Source organism: Eleginops maclovinus, chromosome 13, assembly GCF_036324505.1.
Source record: "Eleginops maclovinus isolate JMC-PN-2008 ecotype Puerto Natales chromosome 13, JC_Emac_rtc_rv5, whole genome shotgun sequence".
NCBI lineage: Eukaryota > Metazoa > Chordata > Actinopteri > Perciformes > Eleginopidae > Eleginops > Eleginops maclovinus.
The window spans coordinates 6016197-6037699 of NC_086361.1; the positions used below are offsets into that span (position 1 = coordinate 6016197).

Consider the following 21503-nt stretch of genomic DNA (forward strand, 5'->3'; position numbering starts at 1 on the left):
TTGACTCTCAGCCAGGTCTGTACAAACCCCCGCCCTATCTGCTGGGATTTACAGACAAACAGACAGAGGACATAGCTAAGGCTAAGAGGGAGGAACGATTAAGAGATGGAATAAAGAATAAGCTCCTGAGACAAAGAGAAGGGACGTAAAAGAAGACAGAAAAGATAGAAAGCGCTCTGCCTCAGGAAGTTAGTTTCCTTTTTGCTTTGTGTGTGTCATGTCTGGTATGTGTTAGGCCGCTCAGGTGTGCAGGGTGTTGACAGGTGTGTATCAGTGCGTGTGTATCAGTGCATGCTTGTTTGTGTGTGTTCAGTGCAAACTGTGCAATTTAAACACTGGCCTCAGAGCTACCTGCTGGCATGCAGTGACTCTCCCTGACCCGGCAGCGTGTTGACACAGTGAGCACAGATCCGGTAGCTCTGCATTAAGGAGTCAGGAGGAAGAGGCTTCTCACAGAGAGGAAGAACGTTAGCCACACTGAAGCTATAAAGCTAACAAGATGCTCAACCACATACTGTATCTTTCTTTGTTATCAAATGAATTCAGCTATAGCAGTAAATGCTTCTAGGAAACCACTATTAAGACAACAAGCACATGATAATTAAATAATTAATGTTTGAATTAATCAGATTATAGAAGACTGGAATGTTAAGTATTGATTTTAAACAAAACTAAGACATTTTGGTGGATATTTTTTTAGATCCAACCCTGCCTATTTAACTATGTTCCTGTTCAGCTAATCTGTATTCTTAAATACTTTCTAAGGGGAAACTTATTTTCTCCATGAATATTGTGACTTTTTAAAATACTTAAAAAAAAAACTTTTTTAAATTGAGACAATACAACAAGAAAAAATACAACACAACTCCTAGGTACGTTTTAGTTAAACATTGGGGTTTGGCTTTAAAATAAGTATGTTTATGTGTTACTTTAAATTGACCGTTGACTTTCTCCTCCGTGGACTTTGATAAGAAATTTATTTGTGATCTGTTGGAATTTTCCGGGCGAAAATACATTTTCCTAAAAATATTTCCATCATTTATTCTACCATCCTGCTGTAGTTGTCCAACTACTAAATCATATTTTAAGCTATTTAAATGTTGTGTTGAGTATCTGCTGATGCTGTTACCCAGGTGCTTGTCCTCGCAGTGTTTCACATACGCTCCGAACAACAGTCTGCTTTAGTTCTTCTGACAGCTGCCGTCACGTCTCATCACACACAGCTGGGTGTGTCAGCAACATCCCAGCAGACACACATACACACCAAAACACCCTTTTCATAAAAAATAACATCACAAAATGGCAATCTACAGATCCAACTGGGTGATTTTAGATTCAGAGACGTGTCCGCAGACTGAACTCTGTCCTACTGGAGGGTGTATTTACAGTAGTGAATGAGTATCACACACTAAAGTATACTGTAGACACTGTGTAAATAGGGCTGCGACCAATTACTCTTTTTAATTAATAAAATATATAAAATCTTCCGATCATTTTCTACATTATTCCACGCCATTTTAGCATTAAAAAAAGAATGTGCGTATCAGTTTCTCAAAGTCCTAAACCCAAAGATACACAATTTAATAGTATATTAAACAAACAGAATTGGAACAAATCCAAATTACAGAGGAGGATAAATTCTGCCATTTTTGAATGAAATACTTTTTAATATTATTTGATTATCAAGAGTTGTTGTACTTCTCCCAATCAACTTTCTGACTGATCATAAATAAATAAACATCTTAACTGTCCTTGAAGGGTAGCTTATATGGCACTGTGGTTTTATGTATTGTAGGTACACAAAGCAGTTTAGAAAAACATATAATTTCAAAATGATTCCAGGTTTGGCCAATAGTCTATTGTACTGTAAATATGTCAGGTTATTATTTGAATATTTTTCACGGCGTTGTTGCTTTGAAAGGAAACCGGGTTGGGCTTCCAGTAAGCCAGTTGAACACATTATTGACAAAAAGGATTCACTTATTCAGACTAATTTAACACAGCCTCTGACTCATGGAGACACAATTAGACACACACAGCACCTCTCTTCTTGTTAGTCTCGGGTACATCATTCCTTCCTGACGTCTAATTAACACTTGTACCATCAGCTCCCGTCTGAAACCGCTGATTTCACCCTCAGTGTAGAAACAGAGGCAGGGGGGTGAGACTGTGACTCAGATGAGGACTGTGACTGTGGAAAGAAAAGAATGGGGTTATTGAGGACAAGTGGAGGGATGTTGTTATTTTTGTGCAGTAGCTGGAGGTTAAAGCAAACACATCTATAGTTTGGGGCTCAGGAGGGATTTCTCTCCAGCCTAAATCAGCATTTCATAAAGGAGGTGTTAGATATGTGGTTTTGTTGTAATAATAATTAGTAAATTATGACTTTGTTGGAAAGTTTGGACCTGCAGCCTCTCTCTTGTGGCTGTCTTGCCCTCTTGTGGTGACATGTGGTAGTCCACTTTCTTGTCCTGAGGCCAGGACTGCAGTAAAACTGTTCTCTGTGCAGATGCAGAAGAGCAGGTATTCTGCTGTATTGCAGGTAGACATGTGCTATTGGCAGCATAGGTGGCTCAGAATTTTTGCTGTCTTATAATTTATTTGACAAAAAAACACATTTTATTTCCTTTTGCCTGATACAGCTATGTCCTTCTGCAGCTATTTTATTGTAATTTGTGCTCATCCTTCAAAAACTGTTGTATTTAAAAGCAGACAAAAATAGAAGAGCTTGAAAAATAAAAACTTTGTGTCTTAATAAATGTAAAATACGGTTTCCATTCATGAATCAATCATCTTATATCCATTCACTCTATCATGTTACCTTTTTTACAACAGTGCAATGAGGCATAACATCATGTGTGTCTTTTATTGGAAACGTTTTGCTTTCACTTTTACTTTTTTTTTAATACTGTTTGTCCTACCAGGGTTTTGTCTAAACCGGGTCACAGCATCTTTCGGCGCCCTCATACCCAAATGGCAATTTTACCTATGCAATTTTAAAGTGACGCCATGTAATTATGTATACAGTCAAAAGCTGTATAACTACAACTAGACCCTCTTGACAATAATCCAGTGAATGTTCAGTCCTAGATTTATGCATTTTTATTTGTTTCTCCATACAAAATATGGAGAAACAACCACATGATGCTGTGAAAATAAATCAACAATAAATATGTCAAAATGATTGAATAATATAAGGGGTTATCAGGAATAACCATAGTCTATGGGAATAACCCCTTGACATGTAGCACAAGCATGTACATAGATAATTCATTCATAGATTATAAAAAAATATTTGTGTTTGTTTGCATTAAGCATTACAAAGTTATAAAACCTTCTTATAGACCGGTTATTATAGACATACAATCTGTCGTCTTATGACAATCTGTCTCTCTTTCTGTCAGTGAGAGTGACCCACTTTCACAAGACCAGCACTGATGCTGATCAGGCTGCTGAGTCACTGTGTAAGCAGTAGTTGTCCCCAGTGATGGCCCACCCTCACCCCACTCACTGTGGAGGCAGAGTCATGGCAACAGAGACAAGATGCCACAGCTGGTGCCTCATCTCTGTTGGCTCTGGCAGAGGTCACCAGGGTTGTGTTAACAGAGGGATGATTAACATTTTCTCTTCTGTTTTTTTCTCTCTATTCTTCCTTTCCTCATTCTCTCCTCTTTCCTCCTCCTTCCCCAGGTGAGGAAGCACATCACAGACCTGTACGAGGACCTGAGGGATGGACACAACCTCATCTCCTTACTGGAAGTCCTGTCTGGAGTCACCCTGGTATGGATTTATATCTCTCTCACACACACACACACACACACACACACACACACACACACACACACACACACACACACACACACACACACACACACACACACACACACACACACACACACACACACACACACACACACACACACACAAACACAAATAATTATGTTCTCACTCATTGTCATCACACTGTAATCTTTTCCTCCATACACTCCTCCTGTGATCCATCAACACTCCCTGTCATCCCCATTTCATTGCATCACAGTCCTGAGAATGTGACACACACTCTTCAAAAGTAACGCTGGAGTTTGAGAGGCAGTTATATATTTCCGAATGGGAATACTCTTTCAATAACCATTCAAAATATTGGCGAGTACATCTTGACCTGGATTTTAGTCAATTCAAGAACTAGAGTTGGATCTGGATATTTGTTGTTGTTTTGTTTCCTTTTTTTTTTTGTCTTGGAGCCTTTAGGTCTTTAACATATCTATTATAAGAAAAATAATACCCAAGCATTATTATGTCATAAATAAATAATAAAACACTACTGTAGAATATTAGCATCTTACAAAAAATCTTTTTTCAATTGAACCTTAAGAATATAAAAGTAAAATAGTGATGTCACGGCAGAGGGAATTTAAAGCATGCGTTTTTCTATGTTATTTTATTTGGTTGTTATTTAATTGGAAGATACAGGAAAAAGAGAACCCAAAAAAAAGCATAATAGGGCCTCTTTCAGTACACTTCAACAGTAGGAGCCAGGGATTGAACCGCCGACCTTGTGGTTAATGACTCTGCCTCCTGAGCCTTCGTGGCCTGACTTCGCTCAGCACAGTGATGTAAGAGTGTAGTTTCTAATGCAGATGGACCAACAGGACACATATGACGCAGGCCGGTTTAGTGGCAGACAGGTAGACTAATCCAGACAGACTGCTGACTCGCACACTTCTCTCGTCCTTCACGAACAATGAAATGTGAACTTTGTTTAGCTGTTACGGTACTTTTCTCCCCTTTTTATTTTTTACTTCAACGCACTCATTCTGTCCTTTTATATCCACCAAATCTCACTCTTCTGTACATCTCCTCTTCCTCTGTTTCTATCTCCCATCCCCTTCCTTCTGTTACCATAGCAACAGAAGAGCGGCCCTCCATCGAAAAGGGTGTACGCCTTGCGGGCCCCCCCTCTCATCTTGCTCGAAGGTGGGGGGGAGGAGGAGGAGGATGAAGGAGCTCAGGGAGTATGTTCCAGTCAACCCCCCCGCCCCCCTCTCCACTGCTCACTCTCTGACCTTTGACCCCTCAGCTTCACCCTCTGCCCCCCCACAGGTGGAGCTGTGAGCTGCATGAGAGTGCTGTGCACTGATCTCTGACAGGCTGCACATGACCCCATGCAGAGCTGCTGTGTCACTGTGTGATACATGCAGGATGTCATTTCTGCTCAGTCATTGCTTCATCACAAACGATTAGATTTTCATGTTTAACTTATTTGTTCCTCTGGGAGCAGACAGACAGAAATTAAAATTCATCAGCCATCACAAAAACAGGTTCTGAAAAAAATGTCAACGTAGGGAAATAAAGTTTACACGCAGCAGTTCTCTAAAACTCATTTGCACACGTTTGGGGAAATAAAATGCAGTTTATTTATTGTCATACACTCAATCGCCACTTAATTAGTAATAAAATGCAAACAAATATTAATAACAGTTTGGATTTCTTCCTAAATGTAGAATTTGTTGCAGATCTGTTGTATTGGTATACAATTTCTGTAAGGGGATATTCATTTTATCCATTTGGAAATAGTTTGAGAAATTATAAAAATGTAATTAAAAAACCCTTTGGTTTATTTTGTACCACAAAATATGTTCTATAAGGGTTATGATATTTCAACAAAAAATTGTAACATAAAAGTAATTTGCATTAAAATGAAAACTACTGATTGGATTGAAGATGTGTTAAATTCTAAACAGCCTTTACACATTTATTAGCTCAGTACAATCGGTTAATTTTATCCAAACAAAATACAAGTAATGTTTAGCACTGTAAAAATATACACCTCTCTCATCTCCTTTCCTCTTCTTTCCTCTCTACCTCGTCTATCCTCTTCTCCCTTCTCCTTTATCCCTGTCTCTTCCCTCTCTTCACTTCTTCTTTTGCTCCAATCCATCATTTCCGTCCCGCTGATGTGATGACTAATCCTGAGTGTACCTTCTCTTTACCAGTACAGTGTGAACCCACATCTGCATCCTGCATCACATTCTGTTTGCAGCAAGAGTGTGGTTGTTAAGTGTTATCTGTGTGTTTTCTCTCGTCCTTTATTCTCTTCAAATACTTCTTTACTCACTCTAAACCTTGACTGGGATGTCTGTTGGTGAAAATGTAATGTTGTATAAAGGAAGGGTGTCAAATGATCTGATATGATATTGGTATTGTTCATTTGTAAGCAGCATGGTTTGGGTGTAGTTTGCTACTGAGTTTTGGCATGTCTTTAACAGCTCCTGTTGAAGACAGCGCCGCCCAGAGGACCATTCCATGTCCACTGCGCTGACTTTTTACTTCACTGCACTGTGGATTGAATTCAGCTTTTTTTGCACTCACTGCTGCCTCCTGCGTTTGTTTCACTAAAAAAAGACTGAGTTCAAATGAATTTGTTGATGTTTCTCATTATTTTATTCTCCTTTGTTTTCTTTCCAGCCCAGGGAAAAGGGGCGGATGAGATTTCATCGACTTCAGAATGTCCAAATTGCTTTGGACTTCCTCAAACAGAGACAGGTACGCACCCACACTGATGCTACAATATATGAATTTAGGCAAAAATGAATGTTTATGTCCTCTTAGTAATTTCGCCTCTTGTGTGGTGTCCATAAGGATGATACAAAATTAGGAAAATACATTCCTTATAAGATTTAGTGTGCAACTGCTGTATTTTATATAGTTATGTTCAGATTTATATTGGGTTACTTCTGTGCCTTTGTTATGAAAAAAATAAAAATGAATCGACACAAACAAAAAACGTTTTACTGAAACAAAATTCTTAAAGACTTTTTAATTCTTATCATCGATAGATAGATGGATGTTTATTGTCATTCACACAACGTGGGGGGGGTACATGAAGGGGAACCCCCCAATGTTTTTTCAATATCTCTAGTGACCCCTTTCTTTTTTTAAACCATCGCAGCGGAGGAGTAATGACCTTTTCTTTTTTCTCAATCGTTTCACTGCAGGTCTAATTATACAGTCCGGGTGGCTCGGCTTAGCCGGAGCCGCAAGATTTAACAAGCTCTCTCACATAATGGGCAAGAGATCGGGAACAGAGATACATTTTCGTGCCTAACATGCAGAAATGAGAACGAGTTATGGGTTTTCTTCTCATTGTCCAATCTGGTGTATTTGATGATGTGCAAAATACTTTGTATCTTATCTTGTATGTCATGTTGAAAAAATATTATGTTTTTTCATTTTCAGGTCAAACTTGTGAACATCAGGAACGATGATATCACCGACGGGAACCCCAAGCTGACGTTAGGTCTCATCTGGACCATCATCCTTCACTTCCAGGTCTGTACCCTTCACTAGCTGATCTATAGCTTCTGGCTCTGTTTCCTGTGTTGGACTCGATTAATTGTTATTTATGTCCAACCAGTGCTATGATAACTTCTTGTATTCTTCATTTGAAATGCTTAGCAGGAGGCTAAAGGCTCTTATATCCAGCTATTCATGACTTAATACTTGTAATTGATTATGTAATAATTTAATCCAGCCCACATCCTTACTACTGGGATTCCATCTGGATCTTAATGTAAGCAAATATGGACTTTATTTCTGTGCTGTCCTGTTGTTTATAAGGATCCAGCTGTTGGAATTATGACCACTGCCAGGATAAGCTTAGCTTAGTGTTTGTATTATGTAAGCAAAGAGGTTACTTTTAGAACATGGTCTGGAAATCGGATGTGTGTTTAAATATGTTTCTATTGAATCTCGAGAAGCGTTCAGATTCTTAAGTGTTTTTGGACAGTGTTGGTTTATGAAATTGCCTCAGTCTTTCCAGTTTCCCATTTAATTCACATTCTCAAGCTTTTTATTTTCTTGTTCACCTTAAGGCATGCAAGACAAGTTTTCTTCAGGGATTCAAAGTTGGCACAGGGTGTGAGATTTAGTCCTATAGGTTCAAAATCGTTTTTACAGCACCTGTTTATAATATAATTCACAGTCCTCACATAAAATACAAAAGAAAAAATATTCTTAGACCTAGCCTTAAGGATTTTGAAGAAAAACTAAACCTTTCAGCTACAATGCTCTTTAAAATAAAAGCAAGTGTCTTGGTACTGCTCTGTTGTTTTGTTGATGTTTAAATGTGCTTTATGGCTCCTGATGTGGAATATGTATCACCAAATGCTCCTGCATCTCCATCTGTAGCCTGCAGACAGAGTTGTACTCTGTTAAAATCATTACAGCGGGACTCCCATTAGCTTTCATCCATGAGCGATCTGTTATAGCCCAAAATTAATTATTAGAAGACTTTTGAATGAATTGAAAAAAACACTCTTAGCATCTCATTTTAATTGTGTGTTTTGCTGCTGGAACATTATACTCCTGTGGATATTAGAAAGGTTAAAATTGTTCGACCACTAGCCAGCGCTCTAATGTGACCCTTAGCAAGGTGACACTGCCAGCTGGTTGCTACGGAAACAGTAGTGCATGACACCCCTGTTCCAGTGGGCATGACTCAGCCAAAAATGGTGTTACAGAGAGAGAGGGATAGAGGCATGAAGTGATGATGGAGAACTAACCCCAGGGAGGATTGACAGGCTGCAGGAGGTCTGGAGGAAATGAATGAAGAAGCGGAGAAAATAAATAAATTGGTGGAAAGATGGACCTCGCCTGCAGAGCAGAATAAAATAGTTCCTGAGCTTTTGGAATTCACGGGGTTCATGAGATGACGAACTCTGTGTAGACACCTGCAGCATGCTGTGCTTATGATTATTACTAAAGAGGGTGTCCACCATACAAAGACACTGCAAAAAATAAAAGATATTCCTAGGATTAGAACTACATCTGGAGTTATTTCTGCTACATTTAAGTAGAGACAAGGTAACATCTTCCTCAAGATAACAGAGTTGTTTTATTTTACAAAGACGGGAAAGACATCTTCTATAATTTTTTGTTAAAATATCATCAATCAAACTCTAAAAACATGTGTTTTTTATGTGCAGTATTTAGAGGAGTACACAGATACTGTTACAGGTCTTTGTGACCTGTGCAAACAAGTGACTCATCAACATACTTTTAATTTAAGGAACTCTTCCAGTGAGCTATCGTTTTTTCATTTTGGTGTAATTGTTGTAAGTCATTATTTCTCTGACACATCGAGTTATAGATGAGGTTTTATCTCTGCATCACCTCACTCTGTCAGCTGACTCGGTCAATTTGCCTAGTCAGCAATCCTGCTGATGTTAAACTGTGTTAAACTCAAAGCTAATTCTTTGTGTTTGTCCAGACCAGCTTGTCTTTCATCACACACAAATACAATGAAAACATCTGTCTTTCTGCAGCAAAGGCTTTAAACTTGAATGTAGTTACTCCGGCAAACCACTAAGTGACAGCAGATAGCTCAGTATTAAAGATGATCTGGCTTGTTTAAAGTCTGTAGCCAATCCGAAATAACCATGCTGCATAGTTATTTCCTGTGAGTGGCCAAGCTGGTGGTATCTCCCTGCTAATTTATTACCAGTTCATTTCTGATCAGACTTGCTTCAAGGCAGAATCAGTAGGGTGTTCCTTATTGTTACCAATTTAGAACTGTGTTGGATCAATTGATTTTATTTTCATATGTTTATTGTCACTTGTTTAGTGATAAAATAGATTGAATGCATTGTCCTGTTAGTTGGGGGCAGCAATGTTAAAGCAACATGGCCTACAATTTAATATGCGTTAAACACATCAGTGTAGCTTTCAAATTTGGCAAAGCCATATATATCTACATTATAGTGGTTGGTATGAAATAATATAAATAGTTCTGGTTGGGGTTTAATTGTTTTATACTAGTTGCTTTTCATATGCTGAACATTGCTCATATTAAAGCTACTCTCAGTGCAGATGGAGCCTGAATTATGATAATTAAAATATCAAGATCAATCACAATGCTCCAGTGCACAGAATCAACAAAAGAGCTGCCTGATATATGATCAAAGAGCTTCTGAAAATCCATCATGCAGTGGTTTTGTCTTGAGAAAAGCTGGGTTCAGATGAAAGCGGAAGTCTGATAACCACAGCTCATGATGCCATGTATCCACAGTTAATGGATGAAACCCTCGGGGGCTTGATTTGTGCTTTTCTCCCATGGTTCATATGTGTTTATTTGTGTTGTTTTTCTTATGCTTTTTGGTGTAATGAGAGAAGATGGATTACTGCGTTGCTTTCCCCACTTGAGAGCTCCGCCTGTTAGCGGTCTCCATCCATATATGTCTCTCTGAAAGCATTCCCCATACATTAAGCACTTACTTCAGCAAAGTACCATGAGTTCATTCATCTGCAGTATTGGTGACACATTTCCTTTTCTCCTGCAGTGGTTCTGCCATGTTGCACTGTACATGATCTCATGTATGTATGAGCTGGGTTATTCAGTGAGGGTGGGTGGACGCCTATAGAGGCTCTAAGACTGTATGTGCCTTTAAATATGTTGAGCGGTATAGGAGGTGAGTTAAAAATCTTAATAAAGCATTAATTTTGGTCGTACATTATAGTTGTTCCATAACAACGCTGCAACTAATGTTTATTTCCATTACTGATTTAATTGTGAAGAATAACATGTCTTTATTATCTACAAAACGTTTGAAAGTAGTAACAATCACAATTTACCAATACACATTTGGTTTTTTTTTCTCCCATTTACAGTCAAAAACCTAAAGATATAGTTTACAATAGTATAATGGTTAGAAAATGATCACAATTGAGGAGCTCGAACCAAAACAGATAATCCATCCATTAATAATCGCACAGTACTAAGCGTTGATAGATTTAAGAGATCAGATTGAAAAGGGCTTTTTTGGGCTAATCCATTGGATTTAATGCCTGCTAAATCCAGGTACTCATTCACATTGATGCAAAAATCCTGCAATTTCCAAATCGCCATTAAAATCCTGCCACAGCCTAATACAACCACAGATTTCAAAAGCTTAGCCACCACTGTATAAACATTATATAAATATCTACATTGACTCAAAGTGCATTTCCCAACCCTAACTGCTGGAGTACTCCTATGACCCCTCTGCTCTCGATCCTTTCCCACCCTCCAACAATCCCCTCCTGGTTTTCCTCTGTCCTTTTCAACTTTCTCTTAATTCCCTCAAATATCTTCCCTCATTCAATCCCTGCACCTCTTCTCTTCCCCCCCGTAGCCATTCATAACCTGTAGCCTGATGGACAGATGAAGGGAAGCGATGGGAATAGGGGGAGGAAGAAAGAGATTGAAGTGCTCTCCTGCTCGTTTATTTTGCAGAGGCTGAACAGTCTTAAGATGTGATTTCTCTCCTCGCTGTCATTGAGGGAAGCTTTTGGGTCAAGTGTGTGTGCATGTGTGTGAGAGAGAGAGAGAGAGAGAGAGAGAGAGAGAGAGCGAGAGAGCGGATAGGAGGAGGAGAGCAAAGGAGGGAGGGGTGGATTGTGAGAGAACGAACAGAAGAGAGTGTGAAGCTGCAGCAGCCGGGAGATAAAAGCTTTTCTCTGCGTCTACCGGCATCTGCGTGCGAGGGATAAAGCAGAGGACTGAAGCCAGCTAAAGTAGGAGTGAATACAGGCTGCCTGCTGTCACTGGAGCACCCGGCTTGCTCGGATCGACAGGCCTCAAACGTGATAAACGTGCGGCGAGATAAGATACACTCGTGGACACGTCTGCAGAGGAGCTCACACAGCTGACTGGGGGACCGCCCGACCTCGCAGGCACAAACACACACTCGTGCTCTCTCCAGGACAGCCACACACTTGCTGATTCCTTGGTTGTCCACCGTTTCAATCGGATCAATCCGGCCGTGCTCGTCTGACGGAGCAACCGTTACCTTTTAGCAGGAGACGCCCTGTATGTGTTTGTTTTTTTGAATGTGATATGGCGGGCAGACCCTCTTGTGCTAACGTTTGCTGTGTGGACTTCAGGATTACCCTTTACCGGACACTGAATCCCTTTGGCTCTGATCCAGATACATATCTGTGTCTGATACTTTAAACTGGACCAGTCTCTTCCAACCGTCTGTTCCTGTTCTCCTTCGGAGTCCAGCTTCCGTTGTACCCTAGATGCCTCTTCCTAATTAGATCAAGTGAACGTGATGAGTTTTTAAGAGACAGGATGGAACCAGGGAGGTGATACAGAACAAGAGCCCTTTTCCCCAGCCTTACGTTTTTTCTGTCTCGACATGGTCTGAATGCCCCCCACCTCCTGCAAACTGTGGATTTTGTCAAGGCTGTTACCAGCGTCGCACTGCACCACCTGATGAAGAGGAAGCTTGCTTGAGTAACTGGCAGCCTGACAACAGTATATGGGATGTTTATGATTGGAAAGTACTGGAACACAATTCCCAGCCAACTCTGGTCCTCAGGGGGTCAAACAGTGTGGTAGGGGGATCTCTAGACTGGCATCCAGTGGAGAGGCATGTGATGCTAAGCTGTCTTGGGAGCGTAAGTTGGAGTATGTCTGTGTTTGGATACATCCACATTTAAACCGGGACCGAACTAAGGCACATTGGCTGCATTTCGGGAATACAACTTGTAAATTCCACAGGTATCTGGCTACCCTCGATAATCATTTGTAAGGACTTTCCTGCCAATCTCGTCAATGGAAATTAAAGCCAGTGATTTTATCCAACATATTGACAGTCCTTAAGGGGAGGATTGCATACAAGCTTGGAGGATCGACACATCTCTTGAGACACCAGCTCAATGAGCAGGAGAAATCTAGAGAGGATGATGCTTGGGTATTTAACAAGCGGTCAGAGTATTGGCGGAATCTACCAGCAATCTGTGGCAGCATTGGCTTACTGCACACTATCTCCCACCCACAACCAATCTGGAAACTGTGCTGCCTCGGCAGAATAAGACACCAAGCTTGGCGTTACTACGAGGGCTATCGACAGCTTGGGCATTAATACTACTTCTACTACGAACACCATGACGGATAGGATTCCCAACAATCTTTGTTGCGTGGCTGACGTCATGGATCTTACTTTCCTCCTCTTGCACTGAACTAACCACAGTAGAAGAGAGAGGCATCATTAATTCATGAGCTCAGATAACTGTTGGATCTGAGTGTAGAGAGTTCTTGGGTTACTTTGGCACCTTGGGCAACAACAAATCTGAACATCGCTTGTTTGTGGTTTGTCGAGGATGTAGAATGGAATCAGATTGCTGCCGACAATGGTGTTGTTTTTCTCACTTCACCCAATAGCAGAAATCTCTCATATCTGAGGGAATTATGGGATTAAATGAAGAAGTGAGATAAGACTGCCTCTGAATCCAACACTCCCCAAAATCCTACAGTACACACCCTCGGATGTTCACACTTTGTGCACAGAAACATGCAGGGTGTGTGAAGCAGCTGGAGCTTCACTAATGGTTTGAATAGCACCGAACTGTACTACTCTTTTTTTCTCTTCCAAAGTCCTCATCCCGCGTAACATATTGCCTTATGCCAGGTAGCAGCTCACCTGCCACGAGCGATAAATCAGACACCTGACCCGACCAAATTAATTTACCTCCCTTGTGTGTCTTTGCTGACATATTTGTGTCCACATGTCCTTGCCTGTGACCGCAAGTCTTCTGGGATAAAAAGACAAAGAATAGCACCCTGATGCCTGCATATATACATATGTGGTTACATAGCCCTAAAACGCAGGGCTTTCCAGTGATTCCACATCAGGTGAGGTAAAGAAAAGAGGAAGAACAGGTGGAATCCGTGACACGTCACTTTGCTGCTGCCTGCCTCGTGACTGAACCAAAAGCCACCAAAGAAAAATACTTTCTCTCTCCCTCCCTGCCTCGGTGACAACTGATATCATTCCTCTTTATATTCACCTGCTTGTATTCAACATGCTGCCATGTAAAATTGAGCAATCACAGGTGTCAGATTAACGAGGGAGCCATCAGTTACTTGCCAGCAACTCTGAATATTACCTCTCAACGGTCAATTTTCCAAGGATGGTATTTTGCTCTCAATAGACTGCAATTCAGTTTCAAATCTAAATGAAGATCATATTGGCCTCCCCGATGGATCAACTGCCTGTATTTGCTAAGGTTTCTTTTTTATAAACTGCCATCTGTCCACATCAAAGACATGGGGAGCTCCATTGGTTGTGTCAGGCCTCCTCGGGAGGGGGATCTGGGAGCCCCCCCACTATCACCAAAGAAGCGCCTACGTTTCAGACGTAAGCACAAGGGAAGGAAGAACAGGAAAAGAGAGCTAGAACAGGAGTGTGTTGAGAAACAAAGAAGCCAGGGGCCCGATGAAAGAGAGCTTGGAGATGAAGATGAAGAGGTAAAGGCTGCAGTTAGAGAATCCGCAGATTTTAGCAACAGTGCTAGGACTCTCATGACAGTGCCCGATACAGAGTTAACTTGTTCCAAAACTCATCTGCACAGTAATACCCTTTCCCCTGGTTCTGCTAGTGCCAGGGTCGGTGGCCATTTGAACAACAGAATACTTGAAAGTTCCCCTAAGCCCAGTCCAGCCTGGAGAGGGGTTTTCTGCCTTCCAGGAGAGGAAGACACAGTTAGCGCCATCATAGATGTCTCCAGCATCCCGAGTCAAACAACAACCACAACGCCAGTCAACACAGCCCCAACCCTGGGCAGTACAACTCCAGGTGGAGGAAGAGTTTGTCGTGTTAAAGAAAAAGTTCAAGGGGTTCTTGAGAAACCTTGGATCCTTCGACAAAAAAAGGAGAAAAAAGTCAAAGGGAAAGTAGATACTGTGGAAAAGAAGGATAAGCGGGTTAACGGAGAACCAGAAGAAACCGAAGCAATAGTGCGGACGCCTTTAGGGAGGGAGCACAAAGGCGTTGTCCATATCCGTGAGGTAGATGGTAAGCTCTGCGTTGTGAGGACAGTGTATCCTAGTGATTTTGGTTCTCCAGTATGGAGTGGCGTAAGTGACAGTGAGGTAGAGGTGCGTAAAGAGCCCCTTGCCCATTCTCCAGTCACAGGAAATATTCTCAAAGTCCAACTGTCTGAGGAGGAGAAAAGTAGAGGCAACATTTTTGTAGGGGATTTTCCCATGTCCTCTAACCAAATGCGGATTCAGGACACTTTGACTGTCAAGGGATTTAGCTTGCACCCCTCGGTTCAGGAGCACTCTTCTCTGTTGGAGTCGGGCTACGCCAGCGACCTGCCGCTGACCTCTCCAGAAACAGCAGGCACCACTCCCAGTCAGACGGACTGGGGAGGACTCACCAGTAGCTCATCAGAGAGGCTGGATTCCATGATGGAGAGTCCTCTGCAACAGGCCACTGTCCAATACCTTCCTCAGGTTTGCCTCCATCTACCTCTGTCCTGTCGTTACTCATCAAATCCTAAACCAACTTTCTCTTTTTATTTTGAGTGCTGCCAAAAATAGTTGATTAATTCAGAGGTTCCCTTAAGCATCTAGGCCGACTGGTACTGGCTCTATGAACATTTTCTACCTGGCTGAAAGGAAACTAAATAATTTCACAAAAAAGGTGCAAAAGGTTGGCAACTCCTGAATGAGTCATTTAGCTGATCCCCAAAAATTAATCAACGCTTAGTAAGACATAATAAAATATTACCTGTTGCTTTTCTGTTTTGTTATCATTTAAAATGAAACATCTTTGGAAAAAACATCAGTATGAAAACACAACTGCTGTTCCTAGAAATTGTGAGGGAATGATCATGATTCTATGACTTTCAGTGTCTAAAAATTATTGACGGATTAATCGGTAATCACATAAATGGTTAGTTACATCTGCAGGACAGTGTTTTCTACTCTGTGCAAAGGATGTTTCTGTTGATTAGAATGAAACCTAAAAGTTATTTTGTTGGGATAATTTGCAGTAAATTATACCTTAGTGGCATCAAACCTGTGATGGTGGAGGTCTCTGGAGCCCATTTTGTGAACAAGTGCTTTATAGTGCTGCAGAGAGGAATTAACAGCTCTTGATATGTATGAGTGTGGCTTTGTGAAGGGTGCATTGTCGTCATTTGTGCACCGTGTCCCTGGTCAGGAAGGGTTATATATTCATGTGTTGGTGTGTGTGTTGTTATCAGCTCTTGAAAGGCACTATGCGTCTCTCCATTCTTTCCGTCCCTGTCCCCAGAGTCTAATCAACGCAGCACAGACGCTATCCCATCCTTCTTCCCCAGTATCCCTCCCTCACTCCCTTTCCTTCACCTCCTTCCATTGCTTGTTATTTTTGTCACACCACAAAATCTGTTGCCCACTACTGACGTCTGTTAGAGTGTGAGAGACAGAAAGCCTGGGTGTTTGTGTGTGTGAGAGACGGGTCATTGCTTCTAATGAGAGGGTCACTTTTGCTTCAACCTGACACTGTCATTTTCTAACCAATTCACCAGCACACAATATAACTGTGTAGCTCTAGTGATTTTGGTTGAAAAAGGTTACTGTATCATGACTATTGTACTAGTAGGAATTTACTTTCTAGTCACTTCTACATTAGCTTTTACTGCTGTTTGAATAGCTTCAGCATATTTAACTCTGCTTGTACCCTTAGTGACTGGTTTGAAAGTTTTGAGTTAGGTACTAGTTTGAGAAAGAAAGAAACGTGTTTTCTTTTTAGACAGAACACCCAAACTTTGTTATCCATTTTAATCAGGGACTGAACAATAGTGAACGTAGTAACTGAAATACTTCAAGTTACTTTGACTACCTGCAAGGACTTTATTAAACCTAAAAGAGAAATCTATCTTTTAGTATGGCTTGACATGGCTCTGTGCCAAGTTACTTGTTTCCTGTTGATATGTAATGAAATATGAATGGACCTCAGTTTAGAAGTCCAGCCTGGTGCTGCTTAGTACAGTATGTCTTTATATTCAAGGCTCTTACAGGATAACGAGGAGAGAGGGAGAGTTTCTGTGCCAGCTATCAGCTTTTTAGCTCTCCTTCACCTTGAGAATGAAAACGCTGCTGCAGCCACTGCAGTGATTCAGCAGATGACGGGCAATTTTCACGACGGCTGCCACAGTTTGCTCACTTCTCCTCCACATAGAGGTGGTACAGTGTGGCTGTGCAGGCAGCTGACGTCATGTCAGGTTGTGTTTAGTGCTATATGTCTCGTTTGCTGCACAGTTGCTGAGTCATGGGAAACACACAAACACTGATACAGTAGATCCTCACAGGTCCTTGCTTAAAAGGGTTTTTCACTCTGCAGCAATAATCAATACTCCTGTGGTGTGTGTTCCTGTGTCATGACAGGAGTTGTGTGGATGTGGCAGCATGCCTCTGTGATCGGTTTAAAATGCAGCTGTCCTGTGTATGTGGGTGCCTGTGATGCCCCTCTCTGCATAAAAGGGATTTGAAATGCGCATTCATCAGCGAGGCGGCTTTTTCATCGAGCCCTGAGGGGATTCCACTGAAATGTATCCATATACCCGCCTGCTTTGTCTGAAGCTATACAGCTATCTGTCTATCGTCTGTGGATCTATCTTTCATCCTCACGTCCATCCCTTTTGCTTAATGACCGAAAGCCATCGTTTTACAGCTTCACTTTCTGTCTTTACCTAAAAAACATCATGTTTCTTTTTTTAGTTTCTCTTCCTGTCCATCCTCCATTGCCCCTCCCTGTTGTTATTTCCTCCGTCGTGCCCCCCCCTCTGCTCACAAACTTCAAAGAGGCTATGCTTCTGAAACAGGGCTGGTCCTAAACCACAGGGTGTTCTGCTGATAGATATTGGATGTTTGTGACCGGTTTAGAGTCGTCCCCAGGAACAGCTTTTCAAACCTGCACTTGCAAAGCTTAGTAAAGAATCAGACACATCACCCACAAGTATTTCCGAATCTAATCCAGACCGGATTTTTTAGTATAAATTGAGCAAGCAGACCTGTGAATAAACACACAGATTACTTAAAATGGCTTTATTTTTTAACCCTGGTCTTTTATGGGTTCTTAAATCACAAATCAGTCTCCTTCTCGGGCTGAATTCATTGCTGACACACATCCTGTGTTATCAGTGTTGTTAGACTCTCACAGAAAGATATCCTCATGGGTTATCATGCCTGATAATATTATCCGGTTTTATATGTAAAAACATTTCCCAACCACATTTGGTTAATCCTGTGTTTCTGGTTAAATGTCTATTTTACCTGTTAAAAACTTATTTTTTTACCAGACCTGTTGACTTTATCATGGCTGCACTCCACTCTGCTGCCACTGCCAACACATTTCTATGTTTCTGTGCACCGCACCCTGTATGTTAACCTGCGCCGTTAACACTTCACATTTATAGTAACACATTCTGGATATGCACAGGACATAAACATCCGGCACCAAAGATAAGGGTTAGTCCTTAACACCAGGACTTCAAACATGCACACAACGTGTTACTGTATGTATATTTTAAGTATTTGGACACACAGTCCTTGAAGCCTGACTGAGGGTCACTGCAGCATGTCATGTGACAAGCGCCCTGCTCTTTTGTGTGTGTAACCTATATTTACTGTAACCTATTAGTGGAGGAAATGAGTATGAATCATGTTTTAAGCCTATTTCACCACACAGTTAAGAGCTTCAGAGGAGTTCATTCAGTACATTCTACAGTTGTTGTTTTTTCTGTTTGCTAGCTGAATACCCAGTTACCTGTTGTTGAAAGCAGCTAATAGACATGCTATGAAGACTACACAGGATGTTAGCTTAACAAAATGCATAGTACTAGTATGCTAATCATATATATTTACAACAAAAAGTAGGTTGCTTACCAAACAATATAGCTTTTTAGCTAACCGTGTCTTCAGCTCTGTTAAAATGACAAATTTGTACATTTAGAATCTCTTGATGAAGGATTGATTGTCGATCCCTCAACTTTAACTTGCTTTTCACTTTTGAGTTGACCAAAGTTGTGTACTTTGGTCACACAATAGGAAGCTTTATTGTTTAGAGAAGGCTGTGAAATGTAGTCAAATACCGTTTGCCCTATTTTATTACAGTTATTTTGCTGTATAAACGCCAAGACAGCTCTTATAGGGTGTGTTTAAACCTCCTTTCGATACAGTCTATAGCAGAAATGCACGACAGTAAGAAGTGATGTGATACTCTTACAGTGGGAGTGCAGATGCAGCCCTCTGCATGTATCAATATTCAGATGGAGGATTAGATGCTTTCGAAGTCTCTGCAAAGAAGGTTGTAGAAGCATACAGAGAGATGAAACTCTGCAGGGGAACACAGAGCAGAATATACATTTAGTCTATTGCCATTCAAGTCACAAATCTAATTCTCTAATCTTTATCTGCTTGTCATGTGCTCAGTTTGACAATGATGGAAATGCTAACATGTTACTTGCATATTAATGGGCAGATGTATGTACAGCATAATGTTTGGGCTGGCTGTTAGCATGCTAGGAGCGTGACATCATGCTGGTAGATCTTTCTGTTGCCTGTTGACATTTTCTGTTTCCTTGTTATTGCATCTATCTGTAGTTTTATGTATTTTTCCTTTGCTAAATTAGGAGCGCCCTGCAGTTGCAAGTCACCCCCCTCTATGTTTCCTCTCCTCCCTCCTCTCTCCCCCTCCTCCATGTCTTTTTTGGCTGTTGCTGCAGTCTCCTGGCACTCACTGGACTTTCATACTGCTCTATAATAGCAGCATGGAGAGAGACAGGGAGACAGAGAGAGGGAATACTGAGAGTTATTGCACATACATCACTTCCCCTTTGTCACCTTGGACAGTTGGACCTAAAGAGAGCTAATTGTGAGGAAGAGGAATGCATAAAGAAAATGGCTAAGGCTCAGTGGGCAGAACACGTAGATAAAGTAGCTGTCAGTCCGTTTCCATGGAGGCCTGGTTACTCTTCAGGCGTTCAGTAAACATGCACTTTATGTCCTTGAGTTGCTCTCAGGATCTGTGAATAACAGCATCCACCGAAGGCACGGTATAAGGTTTTTTTAACCATCATACAGTACAATTTTTTATAATTTAAGAAGTTTAAAATGTGTTTAAGGAACATTTCTTCTGATAGATTTAGACCTTTCTAACATATTTTAAGAAGCCCTAAGAATGAAGACCTATAACTCTCAAAGGATAATGCTAAATGAAAAAGGGCCTCGGGGCCAGAAGGCATCCTGATAAAACATTTTACATATTGCCCCTAAATATCAAACCCAGGCTCTGGTATTCTGTACAACACCAGTGAAAAACAAAAGGGGAGTGGGGGGGCGATATGAAGAGGCGGAGGAGAAGAGGGCTCAGCAGATTGATCGGAGTCTGACGCAGAACTGATGAAAGAACAGGAAAAACTGAAGAGACAGATCGAGGTTGCGGGGGGGGAGTGAGACAGAAGGAGGAGCCAAGTGTTGGGAGCGGGGGTACACAAGCTAATGAGCAGGGTAGACTGTAAATTATGGATGAAGGAGATTGGGAAAATATAAAAGTACATGAATGATCCAGATAAACATGCTTAGGTTTCCAAAGTAGGATTTTTAAAATTGTTTTAATCAAAAAATATTTTCAGATAGTCAGTGCCTCATATAGTCACTGCAGTCCTTATCATGTTGTCATTTCTGCCGACTCATTGTGGCTTAAAATGCTGACTTCGTCTGCTGTATATTGCTATGCTTACTGGTAAGGAGAAGTATTAATATATTAAATGCATCAAGATATGAAGGGCAAATGCTACATTCTTATGATTAGCTTTACATGAATTATTGATTCTGCAAAAAATACTTGTAATTACGAATGTTTAGGAAATTAAATGTATATATTTTGGTGGTTACATTAGCCCACAAAGTTGAAAATATTGGTGATATTTAAGCGAAAAAAATACTAATTGCAAATAGCTTCTTCTTTTCAATATAAATGAGGCCAAAATATAACCATTTTAGTATTCAATACTTGACGCGAGTAAATGTGGTATACAAAAAGCGTACTTTTGCTGATCCAAAGAGAGGCGTGCAATCATCTTTACATGTGAGAATATAATTACTTTTTCTATATCTTTGGGTTCAGTTTTTGCCTTTCAGTCATGGTTCTGAGGAGCTTTCTGAGACTTTTTGAGCAGAAAGACATCGTTTTGCCTCCTTTAATATCTGACTCTTATTGTGGACTTTTCAGTTTGTTTCAGTGCATTCGGTAACACAACTCAACAGAGAGTTAGTTATTTAATTTCTGATCATATTTTTACTTTAAGAATACAGTGAATCCCAGCAGTAACACCTGCTCTTTCTCTTCCTCCTCCAGATCTCAGAGATCTACGTGAGCGGCGAGTCGTCCGACCTCACAGCCAAAGAGAAGCTGTTGCTATGGAGCCAGCAAGCAACAGAAGGCTACCCCGGCCTCCGCTGCGTCAACTTCACCTCGTCCTGGAGCAACGGACGCATGTTCAACGCTCTGCTGCACAGATACAGGTTAGAAGATACCCAGCCAGCATGTATGAAGTGTATTCAGGCTATAAATCCCCTAAATGTATACAAATTCAAAGGGGTTCAATACTTTCTGCAGGCTCTGGAAGCATTCAAACACACAGGCTGCCATAAATACTTTATATGTGTTCGGGTCTGCTGAACAGAT

At 41.0% G+C, this 21503-nt stretch overlaps 1 protein-coding gene across 1 annotated transcript in view; it reads left to right on the forward strand.

Moving 5' to 3' along the window:
* The window catches only part of macf1a (microtubule actin crosslinking factor 1a), a 211262-nt gene that overhangs the window by 79685 nt on the left and 110074 nt on the right, over nt 1-21503 (forward strand). Inside the window, 4 exon segments of the mRNA XM_063899408.1 lie at nt 3691-3780; nt 6466-6543; nt 7237-7329; nt 21174-21340. Of these exon segments, the coding sequence (XP_063755478.1) occupies nt 3691-3780; nt 6466-6543; nt 7237-7329; nt 21174-21340 (428 nt within the window).